Below are 27,768 nucleotides of genomic sequence, written 5' to 3' on the forward strand. Positions count from 1 at the left end.
TACCCTTTTACAGTCTCCCCAACTACAGTTTTAATGTCTTGTCGATATGCTTTTGTCCAACCCCTGGCAGCCACCTTTCTAAACAACTTTCTTGCTAATCTAATTACTTTACACTACTCTACATTAACTGGTTCTTCCCAACATCATTGTTAACCAGAATATTTGCCACTGCAGTTTATATAGTTCACTTCTACATAACAGTAATAATTTGACATGTTGAACCACTTCAGATTTTCATTTTTGTGTTGTGTGTTTCTAGACATCTTTTTCCTAGTGTTTCTCTCGAGCACAATGTCATTTTTCTGGACGTATTGCTTGTGCTGTTTTACACATATTTACAAATGTGTCACAAACTTAAGTCATTATCTTAATCAATAGAGTTAACCATTGTCTCATGCTTTTTTGTAGTGTAAAAGGTTTATACATACTCTAATACATTGTATGATACATTTATACATTCTCTAATACATTATATGATACTTACTCTAATTACAATTGTATTATTTTCCAGGAATATTGCAATAAAAGAAGTACTCAAACGAGCAAGGGGTCGTCCTATGTAAGTAGATATGTTTTTTATACATTACTTATTTTAATTTTTTTTGCATACTACCATATTCAATCTATACTCCACAGCTCTGTCGATGTTCTATCCCCAATTATATCTATTGATCCAAGAACACAATCAGCCACAACACCTACAACATGCCATGTTTTTACACCTAATGTTAACTTGGATTTTGAAAGTGATGATGATGATGATTCAAACTATGACTTGTTCTTAGGTATGTACCAATTTGTCATGTATATTCTGCCATGTTTCTACAATTGCTCAATTCTTTGCTTGATGCATTGAAAAGCATTGTTCACGTCATGATTGACCATTATTAACATGAAGACACAACTAAATTTATAGGCAGTCCAACACAAAGTTAATATGCATCTTTCAATGCTTTTACTTTGATTTTTTTAACTTTATATGTAGAAAGTATACAACTCTCATGTTTCAATCAATGTTTCAATCTATTAATTAGTTAGTTTGCTTCATTGTCTATATAAATAGTAATGAACAATATATTTTCCTATATGAGACCAACATCCCAATTTTTAGAATGCCTAATGTATTGAAGCTTTTGTAATGTCATGTGGTTTATGTCATTGTCCTATCTAAGACCAACATGCCAAAGTTCTTATGTTAGAAGCATTTAGTCATGAACAATCCATTTTACTATGTCATTTGTTATAAGAATTTGTATGTCATGTGATTTATGTGGTTTACTATGTCATTTATGATTTATGTGGTTTATGTATTTTGAATTATAAGCATGTGTAACTTTTTCTCTTTATCTACCTATTTTAATTTCTTCTAAGCTAAAAATCTCTTAAATTTAAACATTAAACATTAATGTTGGACAACAAGGTTAACAATTTCTCTTAAAACAAGACATTAACAAGTTGTTAGTTTTCAAGGTTTAGTTTCTGATAAATTCATTATTCAGTGATACAATCTTTATTTGGTTTGGAGCTTAAAACTATTATGTGATGTTAGAATCATTACAATGACTTGTGGTTTAGAATCATTACAATGACTTGTGGTTTATGATTAAAACATCTAATAACAATTTTTATTATATAACAGCTGAACAATTTGATTATGACTCAGGTGTGGAAAATGACGACAACTCTCCACCATTTTTAATTTCTAACCAACCAAACAGTAACAACCAAGGTATAGCAAAACATTTAAACTTATGACATCTACGTTTAGCCCTTTATTATTTTCTTACAATTCTTTTTTTCTACAACTTTCAATTATTTCTAAGAGTATTGCAATTTGGGTGATGCAATGATTGACGGTAGACATTGGAGGCTTTAATGTGGTATCAAGTGAGAATGACAAACACAAAAATGCAGCAAATCCCAAGTACAACGTATGTTATGGAAATTGCAAAGTTGAACTACCTTATATCGTAAAAAGATAGTATCATATTTGTTATTTGATCATGATGCCATCGACTATAAGAATTTTCAATCACAACTACGAGTTTATAACATGATGTTTGCATTCACTTCACCTAGTGTTAAATTGGACAACAAATTCAACAATGGTCGGGGTTCACCTACCATAAGAATCCAAGGACAATCTTGTCATCGAATTGGGAATTTGTTACCACTTTATATATATGACACAGAAAATGAAATCACAAATAGAATGGAAAGCCTAAAGTAAGGTTATATTTTTTTATTACATCAATTATTAATTATATATTTCATATGCTTACTTTTTTTTTATAGGAACAAAAACAACATTGATCCCCGTATAATACAAAATTTATTTGATATGGTGTACAAATATAACATACATGCCAAGAGTTTCCTAATGGCAAGACAAAGACTTAATGAAATCAATGTCCATAATTTGAAACTCAGATTCATTGTAAATAGATCTACAGATGGAAGAGTGTACAACTAACCAACAATTTATGGGTGGTTGCATTAATTGTTGGTGATGTTGACACAGCTGAAGAAAGAGACATTATTATGCAAAGACAAGGTGAAACGCTAAAACATATTCATGAATTTCATACAATATATTTGACTTACCAATATCGATTGATGTTTCCTTACGAAGAAGATGGTTATAGACCAAATGTTGTCCATTGAGATTTTGACATATTTGATGATAACCCAAGAAACAGACTTACTATTCGAGAGTGGTTGATGTTTCGAATCCAAACAAGATGTGAAGAGAGTAAAACACTTTTATCATCTAGGAGATTGTTTTAACAATTTTTGGTTGACGGATACACCATGCTTGAAGGAGAGAGATTGAAATGGCTCTGAAACAATCAATCTAAGCTTAAAGTCTCAAAGTATCACAATCTAAATGAAGATGGAGACCAAAGTCAAACACCAAGTTCGAGCATAGGAAAAAGAGTCATATTACCCGTTTCTTATGTTGGAAGTAGGAGATTTATGGATCAATTGTACTATGATGGCATGACAATCTGTAGTAAAGTGGAATTTCCATACATATTAATTACATTCATATGCAACCCAAATTGGCCTGAAATTCAAAGAGCTTTGCATCCAGCCACAAGATAAACATGATATCATTGTTAGATTTGAAACTTTATAACCTCTTAGCTCACTGTCGCGGCGTGAAAAATACCCGAGGGCATCGCACACTCGAACTATAACAGAGTTGCCACTGAATTTTATTTATTTTAAGATAAAGAGAAAATATCAATAAAATCAAAGAAAAGAGAAAAGGGTAAGGAATTCGATTATGAAAGGGGAAGGTATGAGCACCCTTCACATCCGTTATACTCAATGAGAACCATTTGGATTGTTCTTTGCAAGAATGAGTGTTATTATCTAAAGGTTACTTGCGATTGACTTTAATTAAGGAGAAAATAAGTTTTTTAATTAATATGCTCGTCAAGATTTCGAAACCTTGTGCCTATGTATTTCTGTAGTGCAATAAGAAAATCAGAGCTCCATAGTTCGTGGGGTTAGAAAATGAGTGTTTATTGGTTGATTTCAGGGAACAATGTTATAATCGTATCCTAGAAGTATTATGACATTAGCTGTTTTATCCTGGTTCAAATGCTCTAAGTTGTTACTCTAACTGCTAAGAAATGGATTATAACAGTTCTTTTATGAAAAGAAATTGTTGTTTAGCCTGAACCAAAGACAATGAATTGTAAAGGTGGTGTATGAACCAATGACAAAGAATTGTAAATGTGGTGTCTGAACCAAGGACAAAGAATTATAAAGGTTTGCCTAAACTTGAGATTAACAAGGTAAATGAGAAGAAGAATAAGAGATTGTCTAAATCAGAGGATTAACAAGGCAAATGGAAAAAGGAACAAGAGTTTGCATAAATCAGGGGATAAACAAGGCAAACGGGGAAAAGAAAAGTATGGGTGTAAAAACCAAGAGGAGTTGTATTGGAATCAATGGAGAATGATTATGGAATCTTTTTTATATTGGTTGTGATTGATTTTAATTTGAAGACGAATATTCAGACATGGAGCTCTACAGCAGTGTCTGAATCATTCAGGGGGGAGAGTCTACCCCCTCCTTTTTCTTCCTTTTATTAGGAAAATTACCTTGATTTGAATTGCACTAAAGTCTATGAATGAAGGTGAATACTTTGAACAACTGAGTCATGTGTCTCGTATCTAAATATATTCAGAATAAGGATAGGAATACACCCTCTCATTCTTCTCCATTTATTAAGGCTCATGGCGCATAATTCACATCGTATTTCTTAAGGCTCATGGCGCATAATTCACATCGTATTTCTTAAGGCTCATGGCGCATAATTCACATCGTATTTCTTAAGGCTCATGGCGCATAATTCATGTCGTATTTATTGAGTGTTTTTAGGTTTATTAAGAAAAGGAGTTTTTTAGTTTTACATGAATAAAGGAAAAGACATGATTAAAAGAATGGGATATGATGCCAAAAATGGGGGATGAAGCCTAATGTTGTCATGCAAATATTAACCTACTTTTTCTAGGCTTTCAAAATGGGAATTTGACCTAAGGGAACATGCATAGTATAAGTCCTAAAATCTTTCTAATTCAATTAAATGATTAAGGGACCATGTAAGATCTAGTTCAAGCTATATTCATCAAGAAACATCAAGCAATCAACCATGAATTATGAATTAAAGATAAAGAAAAAGAAAAAATCAAGGTTAATGATATGAAACCCTAATTTTTTAATTAGTTCCAATCTAATCCTAATTTAGGAATTTAATCCTAATTAACTAAGACTAATATAATGATGACTAAAAATGATTTTGGTGTATTTAAAAAGATGAAAAGATATTAAAAAAATAACAAAGAAATACTAAGAAATAAAATAAATAAATAAAGTCTCTGCTAGGGGTGCAGAGTGAAAACTGGGTGTGAATAGTTAATGTGCATAGGGCCCATGGATGCCTGACCCATGTCATTTTTATTTAGTTATTGTTTGTTTCAGAGGGGGTGTAGCAAGCAATGGTGATGTACACTGAGTAAAAATCAATGGGCCTTGAACTAAGCCCATGAAAGGAACTTGGAAGGGGAAAGGCGTGTGAGCTTCCCCATTTCACTTCATCCCTCTCAGACTTCTTCTCCTCTCCCTCTCAAACTCTTCTCACCGGAAATTGCTTCCACCGTGTCGAAAATTGTCTCCGGCGGCGGCGCAGCCCAGAATGCTAGCAAACCTACACCAATAGAATCGTCTCCTCATCCTCTTTCTATCCCCAACCTTATTTTCTCCAAATCCCTAACCAACAAACCTCATTCTACCCTAAACATTGAAAATCCTAGAAGTTTCTAAATTAAATAACCATCTACGAATTCAGAGTATAACCTTAGGGATATGGTTCAGTAATGCATGGGATACAATATGGTAACAAGAAGAAGAATTTTTAGGATGCTTTTGTGTTTACCTACGGAGCCGAGGCTTGCTCCAGTGAATGTTGCAGAAAAGGCTTGAAGATGATGAGCAAGAAACCCATAGAGGAGACTCCATCTCAGATAAGTACTTTTGATTCCTTTTTTCCTGTGACTGTATTCTTATTTTCTACCTCTTCTTCTTTTTCCTTTTGTGTAGATTGTGATTGTTGTTGATAGGAACTAGGGCTTGAGTAATTGCATAGTAGAGATTAGAGTGGTAAGATTAAGAACTTGTTGAACTTGCAGAGATGGTGATGATGAACAATTAGTGTAGAGGTTTAGGACATCTTCACCCAAAGCTCAGAGATGGGACTTTGATAAGGATTGGGATGAGTGCTCTGAGTGATTTGTGAGGTTTTTGAATGGATTTTGACAGAGATTTTTTAGGGTGATTGAAACTTAGGGATGAAGAAAAGAATGTATGGTTTTATAGAATGAAAGGTGAGGAAAATTGGAGGGAAGAGTGGAGGGAATTTTTGTTAGAAGGTAGTTAGAAATGATTGATTTGTAGCCCTTGGATAGTGATCCAAGTGTCACTTTAATCAAGGGTGGAGAATGGTTCAAAAGTTAGTTAGAATTTGGTTTTCTAGAGTGTGAGAAAATTGAGAAGATTTATGTTAGTTTTACACTAAGTTTAGTTGTAAAATGAATAGAGAGTGTGTTTGTTTAGATGTCAAAAGTTTGTTAGGGTTTAAAAGTTAGTTAGAAGGTTTTTGGAGGGAAATTAAATTTAGGGACATTTAGGTCATTTGACCCTGGACACGTGGCATGTCTGCTATGCATCAGTTAGGGACTTTGTTGAGGTTGGTTATGGTGTTGAATTAGTTATGACAATTGTGAATGTAACTGTTAGTTAGAGGTGAGGTTATGGGTTAGTTGTTTCAATTGGGAATTAGTTATACTTTAGGCAGGTAGTTAATTGGATTCAAATGGAGGTTTTAACAGCTAGGTTAGTTTAGCATAAGTGGGTTAACTTAGGTAAAAACTGTTATGACAGTTGGGGTTTATGGTTAAGTTTTGGTGCATCATCATGGCTTGAATGTTGTTGATATGCACTGGATCATGCATGATATGTCCCCTTTTTGCATTGCCTTTTGTTTACTTATGTTATGTATGTGTATATGTTGAACTGGTGAACATGCCTTTGGCCAATGATGCAAGCTGTTTTGAAATGCATTGTCTTATGTGAATTGAACATTAGGATCTAGTTTGTATGTTGAATTTGATGTGTGTTTTGCCATGGATACTATGTTAATATGTTGTGTGCATATGTGTTTGGATTGTGTATGATATAACTTCCATTAATGATGATGATGATGGTGATGCTTGGTTATGTGGTATTGTGTATGACTATTGTTATCTTGAGATTCATTTTCATCCTGTTTTGAAGCCTCATTTATTGTTGTGTTTGACCTCTCATTTGAACTGAACTTGGGATTAATTGTCAATTTGTGTGAAGAGAATTGTCATGATAGTTTTTGCATTGCATAAGCATGATTAATGCATTGCATTATGTATATGTTATTGGATCTATTTTGTTATGTGAATTGTCATGGTTTTTTTTTATGAAACTTCATGCTACCTCATACTTGTGTGTGCATTTGGTTTATGTATGCATATTGCACTTGAATTAAGATGTGTTTGAATGCATTGCTGGATTATTGGAATTGTGATGTGGATGATGGCTTTGAATGAGGTGATAATTTTGGCTTTGATGCACATGCTAGATGTGAGCATACATATGAACTTGGGTAGAGATATATTATTGCAATGTGATAATGATTGGTGTCATGCATGTATTGCAGGTTGGATGGCTTTGGCATGAAGTCAAGTGGTTTTCCATGAAGGTCCAAGCCATGCATGAAGATGAATGATCATGGGGGACAATGGTGTGATTGTTGGAAGATGAATGTAGATAGGTCTAGGGTCATCTTAGGATTTGGGTCAGGGTTTGATCAACTGTTTGACCAAAAAATCAACAGTTGATCAAAAGTCAACAACAGGTCAAACTTGGATTTTTTTATGCATTCTTCCATTTTGTAGTGTATTCTCTTGTATTTGACTTTGTAATTGGTTGACTTTCCATTAAAACATGTTTTGTAAGAAATAACATACTTTTCCCTCCTTTTGAATTTTCTCTTAAATGCATTGTATCTAGGATTCCTTAAAAGGTAATATCCCATCCATAGTTGAAATAAAGAAGAAAATCTAAAAGACATGGTCAACTGTTTTGACCAAAAGTCAACAGTTGACCTAAAGTCAATCGTGCCATGAATGACTTCCAAACCCTTTCCTTCCATGATGTACATCAATATAATAAATATGCCTTGAACATGAATGGAAACTCCAAAGATTAAGTCAAAAAGTCAACATTCAAAGTTCACTTTGATCAAAAAGTCAACTGTAATAAAATAGCTCATTTTCCAAGCAACCCTCCATACATGATGACCAATGAACCAAAGCAGCACAAAAAGAAACCCTAGTCCATAGCATTTTCTAGAATATCTTGTACCATAATAACTAATGAGAACCACTAAATCCTTTGATCAAATCACCCATGTACAAGTGTTGAGACCTCCAGTTGAATTCATGAACATTTTGAATCAATGATGCAAAAAAATAAATGGTTTGAAAGATATGAATGTTTTTATGGCAGATGAATGTAACTGAATTTGAAAGCATAAGTCAGATGAAGTTGAATGAAGGGTAGGAAAAATTTTGGGGTATGACATTGACGTGACTAAGAAAGGTGTCTTAGGAAAAACTCTTGCCGCTTGTAAGTTCATATATATATATATATATATATATATATATATATATATATATATATATATATATATATATATATATATATATATATATATATATATATATATATATATATATATATATATATATATATATATATATATATATATATATATATATATATATATATATATATATATATATATATATATATATATTATTGTCACATGAATTTTTTATAACTTTTATTTTCTTTTATGAATTTCATTTCAGATATGTACACAATCGAATTTCAAAAAAGAGGTTTGCCACATGCCCACGTTCTATTTTTCTTGCCCATCCAACAAATATCCAACGCCAGATGATATTGACAAAATTATATCTACTGAGGTATCAGATCCTTTGAAACAACAAAAGTTGTAGAATCTTGTCAAGAACCACATATGGACCATGTGGGTTGGCAAACCCAAATGTCCATGCATGAAGAGTGGTAAGTGTTCCAAGTATTTTCAAGAAAAGTTTCAAGATGTAACAATAGTTGATCAAGAAGGATATCCGATTTATAAAAGAAGAGATAACGACAATACAATTGTGAAGAATGGAATCAAACTTCATAGCGATTATGTTGTGCCCCCACAACCCATGTTTTTTGATGAATTATGAAGCACACATTAATATGGAGTGGTGCAATCAAAGTATTTCAATTAAATATCTCTTCAAGTACATAAACAAGGGTTATGATAGAATCTCAGCTGTTATTGTTCCAAGTAAAACCATAGGTGAAGGAAATATTGATGAAATCAAACAATAACTTGATTGCAGATATGTATCACCAAGCGAAGCATATTGGAGAATTTTCTCTTACTCTATTCATGGAAGGAATATGGTTGTTGAAAGATTGTTTTTTTCACTTGGAATGAGAGAACTAGGTATACTACAAAGATTTTGAACAAATTGGAAATGTACTTCTTAAGGCGAGTGTAATTAAATCAATTTATATTTCTTGGTTTGTGGTAAATAGAGAATATGAAGATGCCAAGTTATTGACATATGGACAGTTTGTGTCAAAATTTGTTTATGATAAGAAAAAAAGATGTTGGAACCAAGGAAAAGAGGTTACGCAATTGGTCGTTTAATTTGGGTCCCTCTAACAACTGAAAAATTGTATTATATGAGGATGTTGTTGACCGGGAAGAAAGGCCCTACGAGTTATGATGATCTCAAGATAGTTTAGGGGTTTAAACATAATAGTTTCAAAGAAGCATGTTTTGCAATGGGGTTTTTACAAGATGGCAAAAAGTTCATTGAGGCAATAAAAGAGGTTTATAATTGGGATTTTGGTGTATTTATGTGAAAAAAAATTGTTACAATGTTGTTGTCAGCTTCAATAAATCGATCCGGTCATGTATGGCGTAATATTTGGAGATACTTATTAGATGAAATTTTTTATGATCAAATGATATTGTTAAATAATTCAGATAATATTAAAATATTTTATATAAACCATTTCAAATTTACTTATGGTTGAATGACATCTCATAGTAACTTCTAATGTCGTTATACTACGTATTTCCGAAGGGCTTCTTCAATCCAGATGACGGAGCATTTCCTTGTATTTTTCCCATTTTCAACCAGCTTTCAGCAAAAGTCCGCAAAACCAGTAACTGGACATCCCACCATCCTCTCAGCAAAAGTCCCCTGAAGAGTACCCATGAACAAGTTTGACATCTTCCGATCCATTAATGGAGGTTGAACCCTGGCAGCCAACTCCCTCCACCTTTGTGCATACTCTTTAAACCACTCGTTCGGCTTTTGAGACATACCCTGCAACTGGGTACGGCTTGGTGTCATGTCAGCGTTGAATTGGTATTGCTTGAAGAAAGCATCCCCAAATCCTGCCAGCTCTTTATAACTGACGATCTCAGCTTGGTGTACCACTCAAGAGACCCGCCAGATAAACTATCCTGGAAAAATCACATAGCTAACTAAAATAAACATGTCCCACATATGCCACCATGTAAGGTAAGATCCTGGCAGTAATGGGAGATGTGTACATACTACACATCTTGGCACCATGTTGTAGTAAGTGGGAGATGGTAACATCCTGGAACCATCTTAAGTAATATCCCAATAAACATACCTTGATCTACTTTCCTTGGCACACATGTTGACACTCATGGAACTTTAATTAAATAAACCATAATCCACTTATACTTATACTTTACATGTTCCATTTCCATTTACTTATCTTAATATTTAATCCAATATTGTTGTTTTAGTAGATAGATCTTTAAAGTAATTTTTTCTTCTGTTGGGTTATTTAGATTTACAACTAACTATGGTTACAGAAATGGTGTAAGTTGTGACCGATAAAAAAATGTGTTTTTTTATACGATTATGATGGAACTTGAAAGACTTTCATGTCGAACACACTTTTAACAGTTTTACGTTCTAAATGTGATATTGTCTTAAATGTTGCATTAAGTGGAATAACAAGTCTACTGATATCAGGTGGAAGAACAACACATTCAAGATTCAAGAGTCATGTTCCATGCCTAGAATCATCTATTTGTAACATTGAGAAAAAGTTAGATCTTGTCAGACAATTGCAAGTAACAAAGCGGATAATATGAGATGAGGTACCTATGGAAAACAAATTTTGTTTTGAAACTCTTGACAAGTCATTGAAAAATATTATGGATGATGACAATGTTGCATGTCAGCAAATTTTTGGAGGTAAAGTTATAGTTTTCGGTGCTGATTTCAAACAAACTCTACCAGTTATACCAAGATGAACTAGGTCTGATATTATGCATTCAAGAATAAGTGTTTCATATATTTGGGATAATTGCAAAGTTATAGCACTAATAAAAAATATGTGTTTACAAACTGGCTCAATATCTACCAATGTGGAAGAGATTCAAATGTTCTTTGAATGAATTTTACGAGTAGGAGATGGAAAAACCTCTGAACCAAATGATGGGTATCTGAAATTACTATTCTATCAGAGTTACTTCTAACAGATTATGTGGACCCAATTGAGAAGATTGTTACAAGTACTTATCCAAATCTCCTACAAAACTACACCAATTCAGATTTTCTTCAAAGTCGAGCAATTTTAGCATCAACTATTGAGATAATGGATGAAATCAATGATTACACCACTAATCTACTTCTAGGTAACCCATGCTTTTTCATCTGCATTTTTTCAAGTACATTTTTAAATCTTTATTATGTTTATGTTAATAATCTAATTTCTTTCATTTAGAAGATGAAAAAAGAGATATTGAATAGTGATTTCAGTGATAAATCAGAAGCTAATGGCAAAGATGCTTTCCAACATCTTATGCCTGAATTCTTAAGCTGTTTAAAAACTTCAGGATTTTCAAATCATTCCTTGAAACTTAATATTGACACAGCTATAATATTGATACAAAATTTAGATCAATCTAAAGGACTTTGCAATGGTTCAAGATTGACGGTTACTAGGTTATCTAATCATGTCATCTAAGTAAAGAATATATTAGATACACATATTAAAAATACTATTTATATCTCGAGAATGTCTTTGTCTCCTTCTCAATCTCCTTGGTCATTCAAACTTATCAGAAGACAATTCTCATTATTGTATCATTTTCTATGACAATTAACAAATCTCAAGATCAATCATTAGATTATGTTTGTTTATATTTGCCAAAAGATGTGTTCAACCACATACAACTCTATTTGGAAATGTCAGGAGTCAAGAACAAGGTTGATTTGAAAATCTTAATTTATGACAAAGACAACAATCCATTATCTCACACAACTAATGTGATCTTCAAAAAAGTTTTTCATATTTTTTTCTTATTCATATTTTTTTCTTATTTATTTTTATTTCACTTTCAATATTTTTCCTCATACTTCTATTTGCATTTTTAGGTATATTACCCTTACTTTCTTTCTAATAAACATGTCTATTTTGGTTCAACCAGGTGAGATTTACTATCTCATTTCCTATCTTATCTTTTATATTCTAAAAATCTATCACTATTTTTGCCTTCAACTTTTTTTTTTAGGTTTTGCTTGCTGTTTAAGTTTTCCAAATTTATTATCAACAACTTTATACTAGTTTATGTACCATAACTATTGAGTTATAATGTACTTCTATATGATTATTTCTAATGCAACCCAATTTATATTTTATACCCAGTTTTTAAATTTTCTTATTTATTTGAGTGACCAAAAATGCATAATTTAAAATATGAATTTTTCTTTCCATGTGGAGGCACGAATCTTCTACTAGTGTTTTTACAAAAGAAATGAAATAATAATGTTTAGTGTTTAAAACTGAATAATATATTTCAAGTATGTTGAAATTACAGGCAACTTGGAAACAATTTTTTAAAAGTTATTGTTGTTCAACACCTTAGTTAGAAGATCTACACTGTTGTCTTCAGAAGAAACATATGGAGTGTAAATAAGACCACTATCTAATTTTTCTTTGATGAAGTGTCTGTCAACTTCAATATGTTTGGTTCATGTTGCACTGGATTATTGGTTATGCTAATAGTATATTTATTATCACAATAAAGTCTCATTGGTTCATTACTTTTTATCTTCAAGTCTTCTAATATCGTTTTTAGTTAAAGTAGTTCACATATCCCTTGTGTCATTGCTCTAAATTTTGCTTCAGCACCAGATCTAGATATAACACTTTGTTTTTTACTCTTCCAATTCACAAGATTCCCACCTAAAAAAGTACAACAACTGACCATGCATAGTTAGCATCACTATATACTTCAAGACTCACACTTCAATTTCGTTCAAGTAAAATTCCTCTACTTGGAGTCCCTTTTAAATATTGCATAATTCAGAGCGCAACTTGTAAATGAATCTCTTTTTGTTGGTGCATAAATTGGATGACTAAGCTTAAAACAAAAGCAACATTTGGTCTAGTATATGATAGGTATATAAGTTTTCTGACTAATCTTTGATACATTCCCTTATCAACCAGAACATTTTCTTCTTTGTTTCCCAACTTTACGCTTGGGTCAATTGGTGTACTTGCAGGCTTTCATGTTATCTTACTTATCTCTTGTAGAACATCACTAATGTATTTTTGTTGAGTACTCAATTTTTCTCAAGGTCTTAATCTCAAACTCCTTGACTAATTATTTGTCTAACAATTGTTGCTCCTTCTCATCATTATTGAATTGTAATTCCTTGTGTCGAAGCAGGTTGCTCGATAGAATAAGGAAGTGTCGAACCACCTAGTATGTTAAGTTGTGTTAGTGTGTCGAAGTGTCGAAGCATGTTGCCTCACACAGGATTTCGACTTATGCCTATTTTAGTAGTGTTAGCTATTTTGGGCTTTTATAGTTTTGGGTTTTGGCTTGAGGTCCAAGTTAACCTAAATCTATAAATAGAGGGAGTAACCCTTATTTTTGTAATGAGGTGAATAGAGTATTCATAACACTTGTAATTCATAGTATTTTACAGTTGCAAAGTGAATAAGAAGTTTTTCACAGTTTGTGGGCAGAGAGAAACTATGCATAATTTTATTACTCTTCTCCTTCATCGTTCTTTACACTCTTTCTTCCTCTATTGTTCTTTTCTTTTCATTGCTATTGTGTGGGTATACCAATCTTGTTCATCAAGATTGATTGAAATTCTCCATAGGTTTTGGGGGATTTCCAACATCTGGTATCAAGAGCTCCGATTTAATCGATTCGTGGGAAGAAAATCACCATGGCAACGAATCATCCAAACGGGCATTTTCGAGTAAATCTTCCGATTCTCAAGAACAACAATTATGAGAATTGGTGCAAGCAGATAAATGTTGTGTTATGTTATCAAGATCTTTGGGATCTTGTGAAGGAAGGAGTAACAACGCTCGCAGAAGCCGCGACAGATCAAGAAAAGGTTGCACATAAAGAATTGAAGAAGAAAGATTATAAAGCTCTCTTTATAATCCATCAATATGTTGACGCAGATAACTTTGAAAATGTTAGTGATGCAGAGTCAGGAAAAGAAGCATGGGAAATTCTGGAGAAATCGTTTGGAGGCGCGGAGAAGGTGAAAGAGGCGAGGTTACAAACTTATAAAAGAACGTATGAATTACTTCAGATGGAAGATAATGAAAGCATAATAGATTTCTTCACCAAGGTTACGAAACGGGTGAATCAAATCAAGGTATGTGGAGAAGTGTTGATATCAAGATCTGTTGTTGGAAAGATCTTAAGGTCGTTGGCTCCAAAGTTCGACCACGTGGTAGTATCCATAGAAGAGTCGAAATATTTGTCAACATTAACAAAGGAAGAGCTTCAAGGGACGCTTGAATCTTCTGAACAAACAATGGCTGAAAGAGATGCAGGAAAGTCGAAGAGCGATATGGATTTGCAGGCTCAATCAGTGAAAGAAAGAAAAGGCAAAGGAAGCTGGAATGACAACAAAGGCAGAGGAGGTTACAACAATTCGAATGGTCGAAATCAGCAAGAAGGAAACTGGTCGAATTAGAGAAAACTCTGGAACCAAGGCAACCAAAGAGGTGGTATTGCAGGTAGAGGAAGAGGTGGTGGTCAAAATCCAGACAAGAGTCACATTCAGTGTTACAATTGTCAAAGGTATGGTCACTATTCTAGTGATTGTCCAGAAAAGCAGAAGAATCAAGAAACTTATGCAAAGTTGGCGAAATACGAAGAAGAATAGACGTTGCTGATAATTACAACAAGAGAAGAAGAGAGATTCAAGGACCAATGATACTTGGACTCAGGATGCTCATCACACATGTCTGTAAGAAAAGATTGGTTTGTCAACATAAAGCCCTCAATGAAGAACATGGTGAAATTTGAAAATGACAACACTCTAGCAGCTGAAGGTGTTGGTGATGTTCTAATTATGAGGAAAGATGGCAAGAGGTCAGTAATTTCAAATGTTTTGTACATACCAGACATGAAGAGTAATTTGCTCAGCATAGGGCAGTTGGTCGAAAAGAACTACAAAGTGTCGATCAAAGACAAAATGATGAGAGTTCTCGACTCAAATGGAAGGTTGATCTTGAAGGCTCCAATGTTCGGAATAGAACCTTCAAGATTGAGCTTAATGTGATGGAGCATAAGTTCCTTGCAACAAGAGCCAACAAAGATGAATGGATATGGTATTATAGACTTCGCCATCTCAATTTCAAAGACGTCAGAGATTTGAAGAGAAGAAATATGGTTTCAGGATTACCAGAAATCGACATTCCAAACAAAGTGTGTGAAGAATGTGTGCAGGGAAAGCAACATAAGAACAACTTCAGTAAGGATGCAAGAAGCAGGTCGAAGGCAATTCTCGAAGTCATATACTCTGATGTATGTGGCCCTCTCCAGGTGGATTCGATTGGATGTAACAAAAACTTTATTACAATCATAGATGATTTCAGTCGAAAACTGTGGTCTTACCTGATCCAGAAGAAAAGTGAAGTGGTCGAGGTATTTTCCAAGTTTAAATCTATGGTCGAAAGACAGAGCGGTCGAAAGATCAAGATTTTGAGAACTGATGATAGTGGAGAATATGTGTCGAAAGACTTTTATGCATTATGTATGAAAGAAGAGATTGTGCATGAGGTGGTGTCACCCTACACTCCACAGCAGAATAGAGTCGTAGAGAGGAAGAATATAACCATTATGAATATGGTTAGAAGTATGTTGAAAGACAAGCATCTACCCAAAGAATTATGGGGAGAAGTTGTGTCGACTGCGACATGTATCCTGAACAGATGTCCTACGAAGAAGCTAAAAGGAATCACGCCAGAAGAATGTTAGCCTGGAGTCAAGCCTAGCTTGAGTCATCTGAGGGTGTTTAGATCTATAGCACATAGACATGTGCTAGATCAGTTGAGAAGAAAACTTGATGATAAGTTGAATCAGATGATCCTGATAGGATATCATTCGACTGGAGGATACAAGTTGTTCAACCCAGTAAATAAGCAAGTGGTGATCAGCAGGGACGTGATCATAGATGAGCTTAAGGAGTGGGATTGGACTGAAATGTCAAGAAAGATTCAGTGAGAAACTTTTATGATGAACCAGCTAGTGAAGTCGAAAGAGAAGTTCAACAGGAAGAAGTCAGAGGTGAAGCAAGCCCAAGCAGACCTCAAAGAACAAGACACATGCCTGCAAGGTTGCAAGAATGTGTGATTACATCAGATGATGTAGTCGATGAAGAAGGTGAGCTGGTACACTATGCTTTCTAATCAGATGTTGAACCTGTCAATGCAACTGAGGCATTGAAAGATTCAAAGTGGATGAAAGTAATGGACGAAGAATTAAAGTCAATCAAAGTCAACAACACTTGGTCACTTGTCGAATTTCCCCAAGACAAGAAGGCAATCAATGTGAAGTGGGTATACAAGGTGAAGTTGAATCCCAAAGGAGAAGTGACTGGACACAAGGCGAGACTTGTGGCGAAAGGATTTCTTCAGAAAGAAGGAATCAACTTCGATGAAGTTTTTATACCTGTTGCTAGGATCGAAACAATCAGGTTGGTTATTGGTCTAGCAAACATGAACAACTGGAAGATGTGCCAGATGAACGTGAAATATGCATTCCTTAATGGCCCCTTAGAAGAAGAAGTTTATGTTGCACAACCAGCTGGGTTTGTGAAACATGGCGAAGAAAGAAAAGTGTACAGGCTGCATAAAGCCCTGTACGGATTTAAACAAGTTTCAAGAGCTTGGAACAAAAAGATAGATGGCTTTATAAGGGAGAAGGAATTTGTAAAGTGAAAATCTAAACATGGAGTATATGTAATAAGAAGCAAGAGTGAATTGCTTATACTATGCCTCTATGTCGATGACCTGCTGATAACAGGTAGTTGCAAGAAGGAGATCGAAGACTTCAAAGGTGATCTCAATAAGGAATTTGAAATGTCAGATATGGGTGACATTTCATACTTCCTTGGCATCGAATTCTACAAGAGTGGTAGAGGTTTGATGATGCATCAAAGAAGGTATGCATGCGAAATCTCAAGACATTTGAGATGCAAGATTGCAACCCAACTTCGACTCCAGCTGAGTCCAGATTACAACTGTCGAAAGATTCAGATGAAGATGATGTCGACCCAACCCAATATAGAAGACTTATTGGGTAACTTCGATACCTTTGTCACACAAGGCCTGACTTAGCATACAGTGTGGGTATGGTGAGTAGGTTCATGCAGAAGCCAAAGGTATCACATTTAGCAGCGACGAAGAGGATATTAAGGTATCTGAAAGGAACTCTCGACTATGGCATTTTATTTCCTGCAAATGATGAAGGAAAAGAATGCAAATTAATGGGATACACCGACTCAAGTTGGTGTAGTGATGTTAGGGATCGAAAATCCACAACTGGCTATGTGTTTATGCTAGGTGGTGCACCAGTTGCTTGGAGTTCGAGAAAAGAGCCAGTAGTGGCATTATCGTCGTGCGAAGCAGAATACATAGCTGCTTCTCTTTGTACATGTCAAGCAACATGGATGGTGAATCTGGTCGAAGAAATAACAGCGAAGAGTCATGGAGCAATTACCATGAAGATCGACAGCATGTCAACTATCAATTTGGCGAAGAATCCGATAGCACATGGTCGAAGCAAGCACATCAAAATGAGGTTCCATTATCTTCGAGAGCAGGTAGCAGATGGGAAGATGAATGTGGAACACTGCAGAACTGAGAATCAGATTGCATACATCATGACGAAGGGAGTGCAGGTCGAAGTGTTCAGAAGACTAAGAGCTATGATGAATGTAGATAGCTCAGACACAATGAATTAGGTGGTGTGTTGAATTATAATTCTTTGTGTCGAAGCAGGTTGCTCGACAGAACAAGGAACCGTCGAACCACCTAGTATGTTAAGTTGTGTTAGTGTGTCGAAGTGTCGAAGCATGTTGCCTCACACAGGATTTCGAATTATGTCTATTTTAGTAGTGTTAGCTATTTTGGGCTTTTATAATTTTGGGTTTTGGTTTGAGATCCAAGTTAACCTAAATCTATAAATAGAGGGAGTAACCCTTATTTTTATAATGAGGTGAATAGAGTATTCATAACACTTGTAATTCACAGTATTTTGCAGTTGCAAAGTGAATAAAAAGTTTTCCACAGTTTGTGGGCAGAGAGAAACTCTGCAAAATTTTATTACTCTTCTCCTTTGTCGTTCTTTACACTCTTTTTTTCTCCATTATTCTTTTCTTTTTATTGCTATTGTGTGGGCAATAACAATCTTGTTCATCAAGATTGATTGAAATTCTCCATATGTTTTAGGGGATTTCCAACAATCATCGTTTGTTACTATAATGTCATCCACATACATTAATAAAACCGTTACTCCCCCCGTCTCAGATTGTTGCTCCTTGAATTTATTTGAAGCATAAACCTATCATAACTTTGGTGAATCTTCCAAACCATGCTCGTGGTGATTGCTTTAGCCCACATAAAGCCGTTTTTTTCCACACAATGTTGGTGGTAGTAACTTCATAATATCCATGGGGTACATTCATATAGATCTCTTCATAAAGTTCTCCATGAAGGAAGGCATTTTTCACATAAAATTGATGCAAATTCCAATTGTGATTAACTGCTAAAGACAATATCACTTTTATGGTATTCATTTTAGCAACTGGAGTAAATGTCTCTGAGTAATCTACTCTATAAGTTTGGGTGAATCCTTTGGCATCTATAAGTTTGGGTGAATCCTTTGGCAACCAATCTTGCATTGTACTTCTCAATAGATCCATCAGCCTTGTATTTTACATTGTATACCCATCAGCACCCCATAAATTTCTTTCCATTTGGCAGAAAAACCAATTCCCAAGTATTGTTCTTATTCAGTGCCCTCATCTCCAAGTTCATGGCTTGTTTCCATTTTCTATCAGACAATGCCCCAGATAAAGAATTAGGTATTGTTATAGTGTTTAGACTTATGAGGGATGCTTTATGGGTGAGTAAAAAATGTTCAAAACTTAGGTAGTTGGATATAAGATAAATTGGCTTTTAGTACATTTTATGGTATTTTTTCTAAGGGAAATTGGAAGATATAAATCCTTGTAGTGTGGTGGTAGTACTGAGTTGGATTATGTTTCTTGTTCATGAGAAAATTCAAAAATTGAATCACCGGGGCTTGAAGGGTCAGGGGAAGTTACCTCGTGTAATGTCGGATTGGACTTTTGGATATGAGTAGATTTATGAATGTTCTTATTTCTTGTATACACTGAAATGTTTCCAAATCTTACATCATTTTCAACATTTTCATTTTTTCCAAAATCAAGTTCAGTCTCAATATTGTCACCACTAGTTTCAGTCTTAACTTCCGATTTGAAAGTAAGGTCAGAAAGTAGAGAAAACTCATCTTCCTTACTTATATTCTCCCACTAAAGATGAATTTGAAGGAAGTAATTTTCTTGTTCATAGAATGTGACATCTCGAGAGACAAAGTATTTAATAGATGGTGGATGATAACATTTGTAACCCTTTTGGGTAGAAAAGTATCCTAGAATGACATATTTTAACGCTCTAGGATCAAGCTTCCCTCTACCATCACTATGGATATGGACAAACGACGCACACCTAAATATGTTAGGGGTCATATTATTTAAAGTAGACCCATCACGATAGAATGAGGATAAGACTTCCATAGGAGTTTTGGAAGCAAAGACAATAGAGGGCAAACGATTAATGGGACACAATGCAATTAAGATAGCCTCGCTCTGATATTTCTTAGGGACTGGATTTTGGAACATCATAGCACGTATTTGGTCTAACAAGGTCTCATTCTTTCCCTCGGTAATCTCATTTTGTTGAGGGGTTTTAACACAAGAAGAATCATGAATAATAATTTTTTTTACATAAAGAATTAAGATTGTGGTTAAAGTAATCTTTGACATTATCGGACTTAATTCTCTTAATACTCACATCAAATTGATATTTAACCATAGAGAAGAAGTGAAAAAACACATAACAAACTTTAAATTTGGAATATTCGACGGACCATAAACATCAGTATGAATTAAGTAAAACGAAAAAGTATTCATTTTATTACTGACTGGAAAAGAGACACGCTTGTGTTTTGCATGTTGACACACCTCACAACAAAGACCCTCTACATCTAAACTTTTAAATAATGAAATAAATTATTGTTTTATGACTCTAAATGATGGATGGCCCAGACGACAATGATACAAAAGGACCTTCTCTTTGTTGATTTTAATTGATTATGAATAAAAAGATTTGTTGTTGTTGAATAAATTTGAAGGAATATTTTGGTTATCCAAGTAATAAAAGTCATTCCATTCTCTAGCATTTTCAATTGTCCTCCCTGAATTCTTGTCCTAGAAAACACAAGCATTGTTATAAAAAAACAACATTACATGATAGGTCGGTTGTGAGTTTTTGTATGGAAATTAGGTTAGTGAACAATTTGGAAATGTAAAGAACATTTCGAAGGATTAGAGATGGACTTATTTTGATATTTCCTTGCCTAACTACAATTACAAGGGTATCATCTGCCGTGGATATTTTGTTGTTGCTAGGACATGGTGAATAAGTAGAAAAGTGAGTGGATAAAGGTGTCATGTGGTCAGTGACTCAATAATTCACTCCATAATCGAGTATCCAATATTGGTTAAAGAGTTTATCTTAGACATTAAATCCAAAAGAAAATTGAGAATTACCAAGAGGAAGTAAAAACGGAAACGTATATGAATGTACCAACATAAAAGTACATGTTGGTTTCACTAACTTACTAAGGAGGGATCATCCTCTCTACTCCGTCTTTGTTGAGTTGAACCAATTCTCCTTCTGGCATATTGATGGATGTCATGTGAATGTATCTAACTCAATAGAATAAAAAAAATAGAATCCAGCAAACTAGTCGTTAAGACACCTGCAACCTTCAATTGAGTTTTTTTAAGTGAACAGTGTCAGCACGATGAATAGTACTATAAATGAACAGTGTTTCTGATTGTGAATAGTATCACGAATGAACAGTATTCCCAATGATAAACAATAACGAGGATGAACAGTTTTTTTCGCTGAATAGTGTTTCTAAACCTAAACCCACAAATAAGTCGACTAGGATTTTGAAAAAAACCCGCAACTAAGACAACTAAGATTTTTTTTACGTGGAAGCAAAACTTTCTCAAACCTTTTCAAACCAGAGCTCGTGATATCATATTTAGAACTTACTAATATATTTCAAATATGTTAAAATTACAAACACAAAACTCTTTATATAAGACTATTCTAATCTTACTTTAATCTAATGGACTGGACTCAACTAATGAACTAAAATCCCAAATATAAATTACTACTAAGTAATAAGAAAAATAACTTATTTACAATATTTAGACATATTTTCAATACTTTTGAAATGTTTGATCTGTTTTTGAAAATTGTAAATGATGAGAAAAATGATTTGTGTTATGTTTATCACTTGAAGTGAAAATAAAATCATGAACTATATTAACTAAACTAAACTAACCATAAGTAATTGAGAGTCTGGCAGGGGAGACTCCGAAAAATGATTTTTTTTTTTAAATATAAAAAAAAATCTTTAGCATTATTTAAAAATAAAAGATTTTATTTAAAATAAAATAATATTTATCATTAATATATTTTTAATTTTTAAAATACTATAGTAACAAAAAATTATATTTCAACAATTTATATAAACTTTACAAAACTCTCACCAGCCCTCCGAATCAAATTAATTCTATTTCTTTCACTCAATCCTTTCTGTTTTTCAAAATCCTCCCCTCTCCCGCAAATTCCGAAACAAAACCTAAAATTCCATTGCAACTTGGAGAAGACGACATATGTTAGCAACCATTTACTCAAAATCAACCAAGTGTGCAGTCAATGGTGCAAACACTAACAAACAAACACAAGTCATACTAGAATATATCCCGCAAATGAGGGGTCTGTCACACAGGTAAAGAGGCAAAGTCATACTGAAGTTCGTCGAAGAACACTCGCTCACAAATTTCTCTTTCAGACTTGTCAATTGTCATGTTAACTAGTTCATTCTAGACATCTTATATAGGAATCTTAAAACACAAAAGAGTACACATACAACGATCAATATTTAATCCAAATTGTTTGTCATAAAACAAGTTAGCTTCATTTTTATCATATAAGAAAATCAATTCCGTTTCATAGCTTTTTAGGCAGAAACTTCTCCGAAAGAAATTATCATTTTGGAGAAGTAAAATCACAGCAAAGAGGAATATACACAAGTAGATTAGATTTCCACCATAAACCTGATCAAATATATCAATTTTTACAGTGTGTTCACAATTGGAGAACTTTGGCACTATAAAATTATCAGAAAAATGGCAAGCTAACCCCCACAAACATTAATCATGGAGAAGAATAAATAACTAGACAAATAAAACAGGAATTCCTGAATTTTCTATTATTTTAACCAACCAACATATGCTATTCCTAACAGTAAATTTACATACTTTTGGCATCCGCTTTTGATGAAGGAAGTGTTCCAAAAACTTTATCCCATAGTTTTGAAGTGATCCCAAAGCCTTTATCCTGGATTCGAAAGTGATGGTTCAAGTGGTACTTCTGTAGAAAACCAGGGAAAGGTGATTAGGCTTGTATTGCTCACAAGACAGAAATAAATGCCGTTAAATATTAACCGAAGGTGCCACATAAAAGAAAAACTTAGGATAACAGAATATGAGCAATCCTTAGCAGAGACTTTTAAATAAATCTATCCAAGTTATTTAATGTTCACCTTTCCTTGAGAATACATCAATTGCATGTTTAGGAAGATACAAAAAAAAATCATACCCAAGATTTGAAAGGTACCCCCCAAGCAGGACATGTGAGAGATGAAATTATTGTGTTCCCAAAAAGGATGATCCAAATTCCTTGAGAAACTTGGCCATGTACCATGTTTTGTGAAAGTATTATTGAAAAGAGGGGTGGGAAACATCTACATTCACGTTTTTTTTAATTAAAGAGAAAACCAGAAAAACTATAAGAGAAACTATTAAGAAAAATCTTGAGATTAACAAATTGGATAGAAATATGGTCTTTGATAGAAAATTATGGCGTAATTTAGTCTATGTAGCCGACCTCACTTAGTGGGATAAGGCTTGGTTGTTGTTGTAAAGAGAAAGCCAGAAAGAAGGCAAGAAAATTAACTATTGCACCGAATGGTTACATACACATATCTAGGTTTAATATCTTTCAGTTTCTACTGATATTAAATACTTAACTGCTAGAAGAGCTAACTTTGATCAACTAATATCTGGTAAGTTATACAGTTGCTATTATCCCTTTCATTGATTTTTATTAGAATCAAATGACTTTGCTTAGAAGAATATTGGAGTAATGAATGGTAATTTAATTGTCACCCACAATTAAAGGAGGGAGGGAAGTGTTTTTACCTTGAGATTACGGGGAACTTCAGTCCTTGGCTGACCGTGATGCAAGTAATAATGGGTGCAATCATATATTACATAACCCAATAATCCGCCTCCAAATAAAGCAGGAGCAGTTGAAGGGGTGGAAAAGAGCTTCACCGTGTTCCAGAACTAGAGACCAACAAATAAAAACACCAACATCACTTTATGGAACCTTAAATTATGTGTGCAAAACTTATTGAACCTTAGCAATATTGACATCTCACATATCTACATTCAGAATTAATCAAATTGTTTTAGAAAATGGCAAAAGGTTTTTTTACACTTTCAAAAGAAAGCTACAAATTGTGTTATGCGTGACAGGAGCATCTTTCATGACCTGAGTCAAGAAATCCAGATACAACCATTTCTTTGATTTTCTTAAGCTCTTAAATTAAGAAGAATCATTTTCTTCCAGCATGATTTTAAATACAATAGCAATTGTAATGAGGATCTTATCAGTCACTCTTATCCTTCACTTTGCTTTAAAAATGTTCTGCTTCAATCTTCCAATAATGAACCCCAGGTGACTTTCCTTCCAAATCATTTTATTAAACAGTTGCATGCAGTATTGCCATAAAAAAGAATCCCTCTAAAACTTACGATTTAAATAACCAATTGACACAATAGGAAAACTTCGAGTGACACTATTTAAAGGAGTAATTGGATGAAAAAAATGTTGTAGGAAAAACATTGAACGTGATTGGTGAGCTACCAAATTGAATGATTTTAAAAAAGAATGACCAACATTAATAGATTTCAACAATATAATAAAAATCTATAAGGACCAAATCATTAAGTCATACTTCTAATAATCTAATTAGATTGGAGACAGTCTTAGGTTTTTTGGACCTAACTCAACTTTAGAAGACCGACTAGTAAGTTGAGGATTGCTGAGGTTTTAGAAGCTCTACTTTGACTTTATCACAAGCCAATGTGAGGCTTGAATTTTCTCAGTAGAAGGGAAAAAACTAATTACTCTTCTGGTCATTCCAAATTCCTATTAGAATTCATGGTAAAAACTTAGATGAAATCTCAAGATTTCTTAGCCAATAAAGTATTGGAAAATGCAGCATATAATATGGCAAAAAATAGATACCGGGAACAACAATATAGCTGTTGCAGCAGGGGGGAAAACAAGTCTCAAACCATCCATGGGGTGTTTGTGGTGGCATCCATGTAGAAGATAATGCATGGTATTTCCCCTAAAGCAACATTTAACCAAAAAAATATTACAGAAGTAAACTTTCAGTGTTATTAAAAAACAATAAGCTGTTACTCAAAGCAGATATGGTTTATGAAAGCTACATGCAAAAACTAATGATTAATGCTAGCAACACATTCTTTTAAAAACATTATTTATTATCGGATAAAATTCCTATTTAAGTCCACTAAATCATGCCAGTACCAGTTTTTCTTTGGTGGGACACACTAAGCTTTTGGGCAAAGCAAACATGTTGGGTATTTTATTACAATAATAGAGTATATTAGAGAATGTGTTGCCAACATTTCTCAAATCAACTTATGATTTCATGCGATGGAAACAAAAGGGAAGACAGAGAGAGATCTAACCAGTAGGTCTTTGTTTTAATGTGGAAAAGAAAACGGTGCAATGTGTACTCGAGGAATGTCCATACAAAAATGCCAAGAACCACCATCAGAGCTATATGAGGACAGCTGAGGCCCATTTGTACAGAGTTATATACAAACCAACATACAACTGGAAGCCAAATGACTGGTATTGCCCACCAGACTGTGAGGGTCAAGAACTGTTCCAAACAGTAACGAGTCAGGAACACATGATATTCTAAAATGTATAGAACATAAAATTCAACTCCTCATTTGCTTGTACTGTGGTTGATTATTATTAAAAGGATTAAAGATAGCACCATGACCTCTATAGTTGCAACATGCCAATCAAACTCAAAGGGAAACTTTATCCAAAAGCTATACCAGAAAACTTAATCATTAGTATAAACTAGAAATACACGGAAACAAAATAAGATTAGGAGTGATTGTTCAGGGAGAAACTTAGATTAGAGACTATTCATGACAGGATAACTGAAATTCGTCCTGTGAAGTTTCATCTGTGAGAAGAGGGCCAATAAGAGCCAACTGATAGAAAGTAGAATTGTGGAAGATAGTTAAATTAAAATTTTGGAGGAACTATGCTCATATAGTTTTATTGAAGAAGCCATTGAAAAAGGTCTTGCTCTAAACGGTTTAACAATTTACCAAAAACTCGGTTTATTGTAAATCAAATATCATCAATTGGTCTGCCTAGCCACCCCATAAAGTGATACAAGGCTTGGTTGTAGTGGATGTGTTTAATGACATACCTCCAGAACCTCATTTTGAAAGAAACGGGGGCCTTCCTTGCTAACAATGGGCTGATGAACCCACTCTTCATAAGCTTCACCAAGATGACCAACCTGTAGAACACTAAAAATTTGCTCAGGTTCTTTGAATATTTAATTGGTATACATTCTACAAACTACAAACTACCCACTTGTTATCACTTATCACAACAGAAGTTCACACATAAACTTAGATGAAAACTACGCAACATTTGAAATCTAATGCATGGAGATCATTTTTGAAAGAGGATCTTTAAGGGTTGAGCCTGTACCTGGAAAACAAGGGCCTTATTCAAATCAACTACAAAGTTCTGGGCAACCATCTTGGTACTGAACACCAAAAATAAGAAAGTGTTAAACTCTTAACCCGAAACTAGTTTAGCGACAAAAACAACAGTGTTGCAAAAGCATAATATGAATGTGTTAGGAAAAATCCAGGAACATGACCTGCCTATCTAATGACATCAACTATTTTGACCTTTCTCTTAGGAAAAAGCAAGGAACATGACAAATTAATATAGAAGAAAACAAAGTATTTTCATTGCTTCATACCAAAGCTTACGTACCAAATTTTAATTAGCTCAATCCCATAAACACCCTTACAGCCACCAGAAAATACCACAGTCGTTTCGATCATACTAAAAATAAATACCAAACTTTTCACTCCTCATCATCAACATCACACACAAAAAAAAAAGTAATAATTTCACATGCATAAACAGTGGAAAAAAATACCCTGCTTCAGAATTAAAAAAATAATAATAATAATTGAAATTCCCTTTTTCTAAACCTTCATCATTACTTGAAGTAAATAAAAAGGTCATATCGATGAAGTGATTACTAATACAATCAGCTATCAACTTATCATACATCTACGAATAATCCAATTGAGCAGTGAATTGAAGTAACGAAACTCTAAAATTGTTAAAAGCGAAACACTCAAACACACTCGAAATTGAATTTATAGAAAACAAATTCACCACACGAATCAAATTCACTACTGAAAAAGCTGAATTGAAATGCTGAATCAAGAGCAAAACTAGATCTAGAAGTTGGAAGTGAAGTTGAGAAACTAACCGAACAGTAGAAGACGACAATGCAGGTAAAATCCAAAACGAAAAATGAAAAGTGTACGTGGACCGCCGCGGGCAGCTCCGTTTGAGTTGAGTAACCGCGCCGTTCCCTTCTCCACGTTGAGCTATGGAAAAGGAATTGGGGGATAGTGTTTGCGTGTTGTGGTGAGTGATCGATTAGTGTTTTGGGGGGGCATGCATAGATGATCTGGACCGTCCGTTTCTGTAGAATGGTAACGAATAAACTCTGTGGGCGATGGAATCTAGCCGTTGACAGTCTGGCACTTGGGTGTGGTTCTGCTGCATGAGGGCTCATGTGTTTTCGTAACGTGGCAAAATTATATTGGATTTAGATTTCCTTTTTGTATTTTTATAAGAAAATAGAAAACAAAAATAAACTTTAAAATGAAAGTCTAATTTGAGCTAAATTAAATCTCACAAGCGAAATCCTAGAAGAATATCTAACCGATTAAAAGAATGGTTTAATTAAGGAATTTTTTATTTAAATAACTTATTTTTTTCAAATAAATATACAAAATAGTTCACTTTTTTATCAATTTTTTAAACTAACCAACTTTCACCTTAATAAAAAATTCAAAATAGAGAAGACATTAATCCAATTATCATCGGTCTACGATTGACAAGAGGATGCGCCAATTTAATTGAAAATATATAAATATATAGGAGAGAGTATATTTTCTCTTCTATGTGTTGTACACT

General features: G+C 33.9%; 1 protein-coding gene and 1 long non-coding RNA gene across 4 annotated transcripts; one reads left to right on the forward strand and one right to left on the reverse strand.

Moving 5' to 3' along the window:
* Positions 1–5,097: 5,097 nt before the first annotated feature.
* LOC127075052 (uncharacterized) lies at positions 5,098–7,588 on the forward strand. The gene is made up of 2 exons (XR_007786192.1): positions 5,098–5,541; positions 7,262–7,588. It is a non-coding gene; the product is annotated as an uncharacterized LOC127075052 (long non-coding RNA).
* Positions 7,589–22,426: 14,838 nt separating this feature from the next.
* On the reverse strand, positions 22,427–27,262 carry LOC127075055 (dihydroceramide fatty acyl 2-hydroxylase FAH1). 3 transcript variants are annotated; one of them, XM_051016514.1, is made up of 7 exons: positions 27,053–27,262; positions 26,248–26,305; positions 25,958–26,050; positions 25,191–25,387; positions 24,718–24,823; positions 23,604–23,750; positions 22,427–22,773 (listed from the first exon to the last, which is right to left on the reverse strand). In XM_051016514.1, exons 2-7 carry the CDS (start codon positions 26,296–26,298, stop codon positions 22,654–22,656), a joined length of 714 nt encoding a protein of 237 aa, XP_050872471.1. In that variant the 5' UTR covers positions 26,299–26,305; positions 27,053–27,262; the 3' UTR covers positions 22,427–22,653. The 3 variants fall into 3 exon arrangements, with proteins under 3 accessions (XP_050872471.1, XP_050872478.1, XP_050872465.1); XM_051016521.1 differs by lacking the exon at positions 27,053–27,262 and adding an exon at positions 26,846–26,943; XM_051016508.1 differs by lacking the exon at positions 27,053–27,262 and adding an exon at positions 26,542–26,716.
* Positions 27,263–27,768: the final 506 nt, after the last annotated feature.

This window comes from Lathyrus oleraceus, chromosome 1 (assembly GCF_024323335.1).
Source record: "Lathyrus oleraceus cultivar Zhongwan6 chromosome 1, CAAS_Psat_ZW6_1.0, whole genome shotgun sequence".
Lineage (NCBI taxonomy): Eukaryota > Viridiplantae > Streptophyta > Magnoliopsida > Fabales > Fabaceae > Lathyrus > Lathyrus oleraceus.

Excerpts from the sequence above, each read along its gene's own strand:
- LOC127075055 (XM_051016508.1), bottom strand. The coding sequence starts at position 26,612 with ATGATCGAAACGACTGTGGTATTTTCTGGTGGCTGTAAGGGTGTTTAT. Across the intron at positions 26,051-26,247 it reads ATAAGGCCCTTGTTTTCCAG|GTTGGTCATCTTGGTGAAGC; the intron begins GTACAGGCTCAA and ends AGTGTTCTACAG. Across the intron at positions 22,774-23,603 it reads AAGTTCCCCGTAATCTCAAG|AAGTACCACTTGAACCATCA; the intron begins GTAAAAACACTT and ends GGTTTTCTACAG.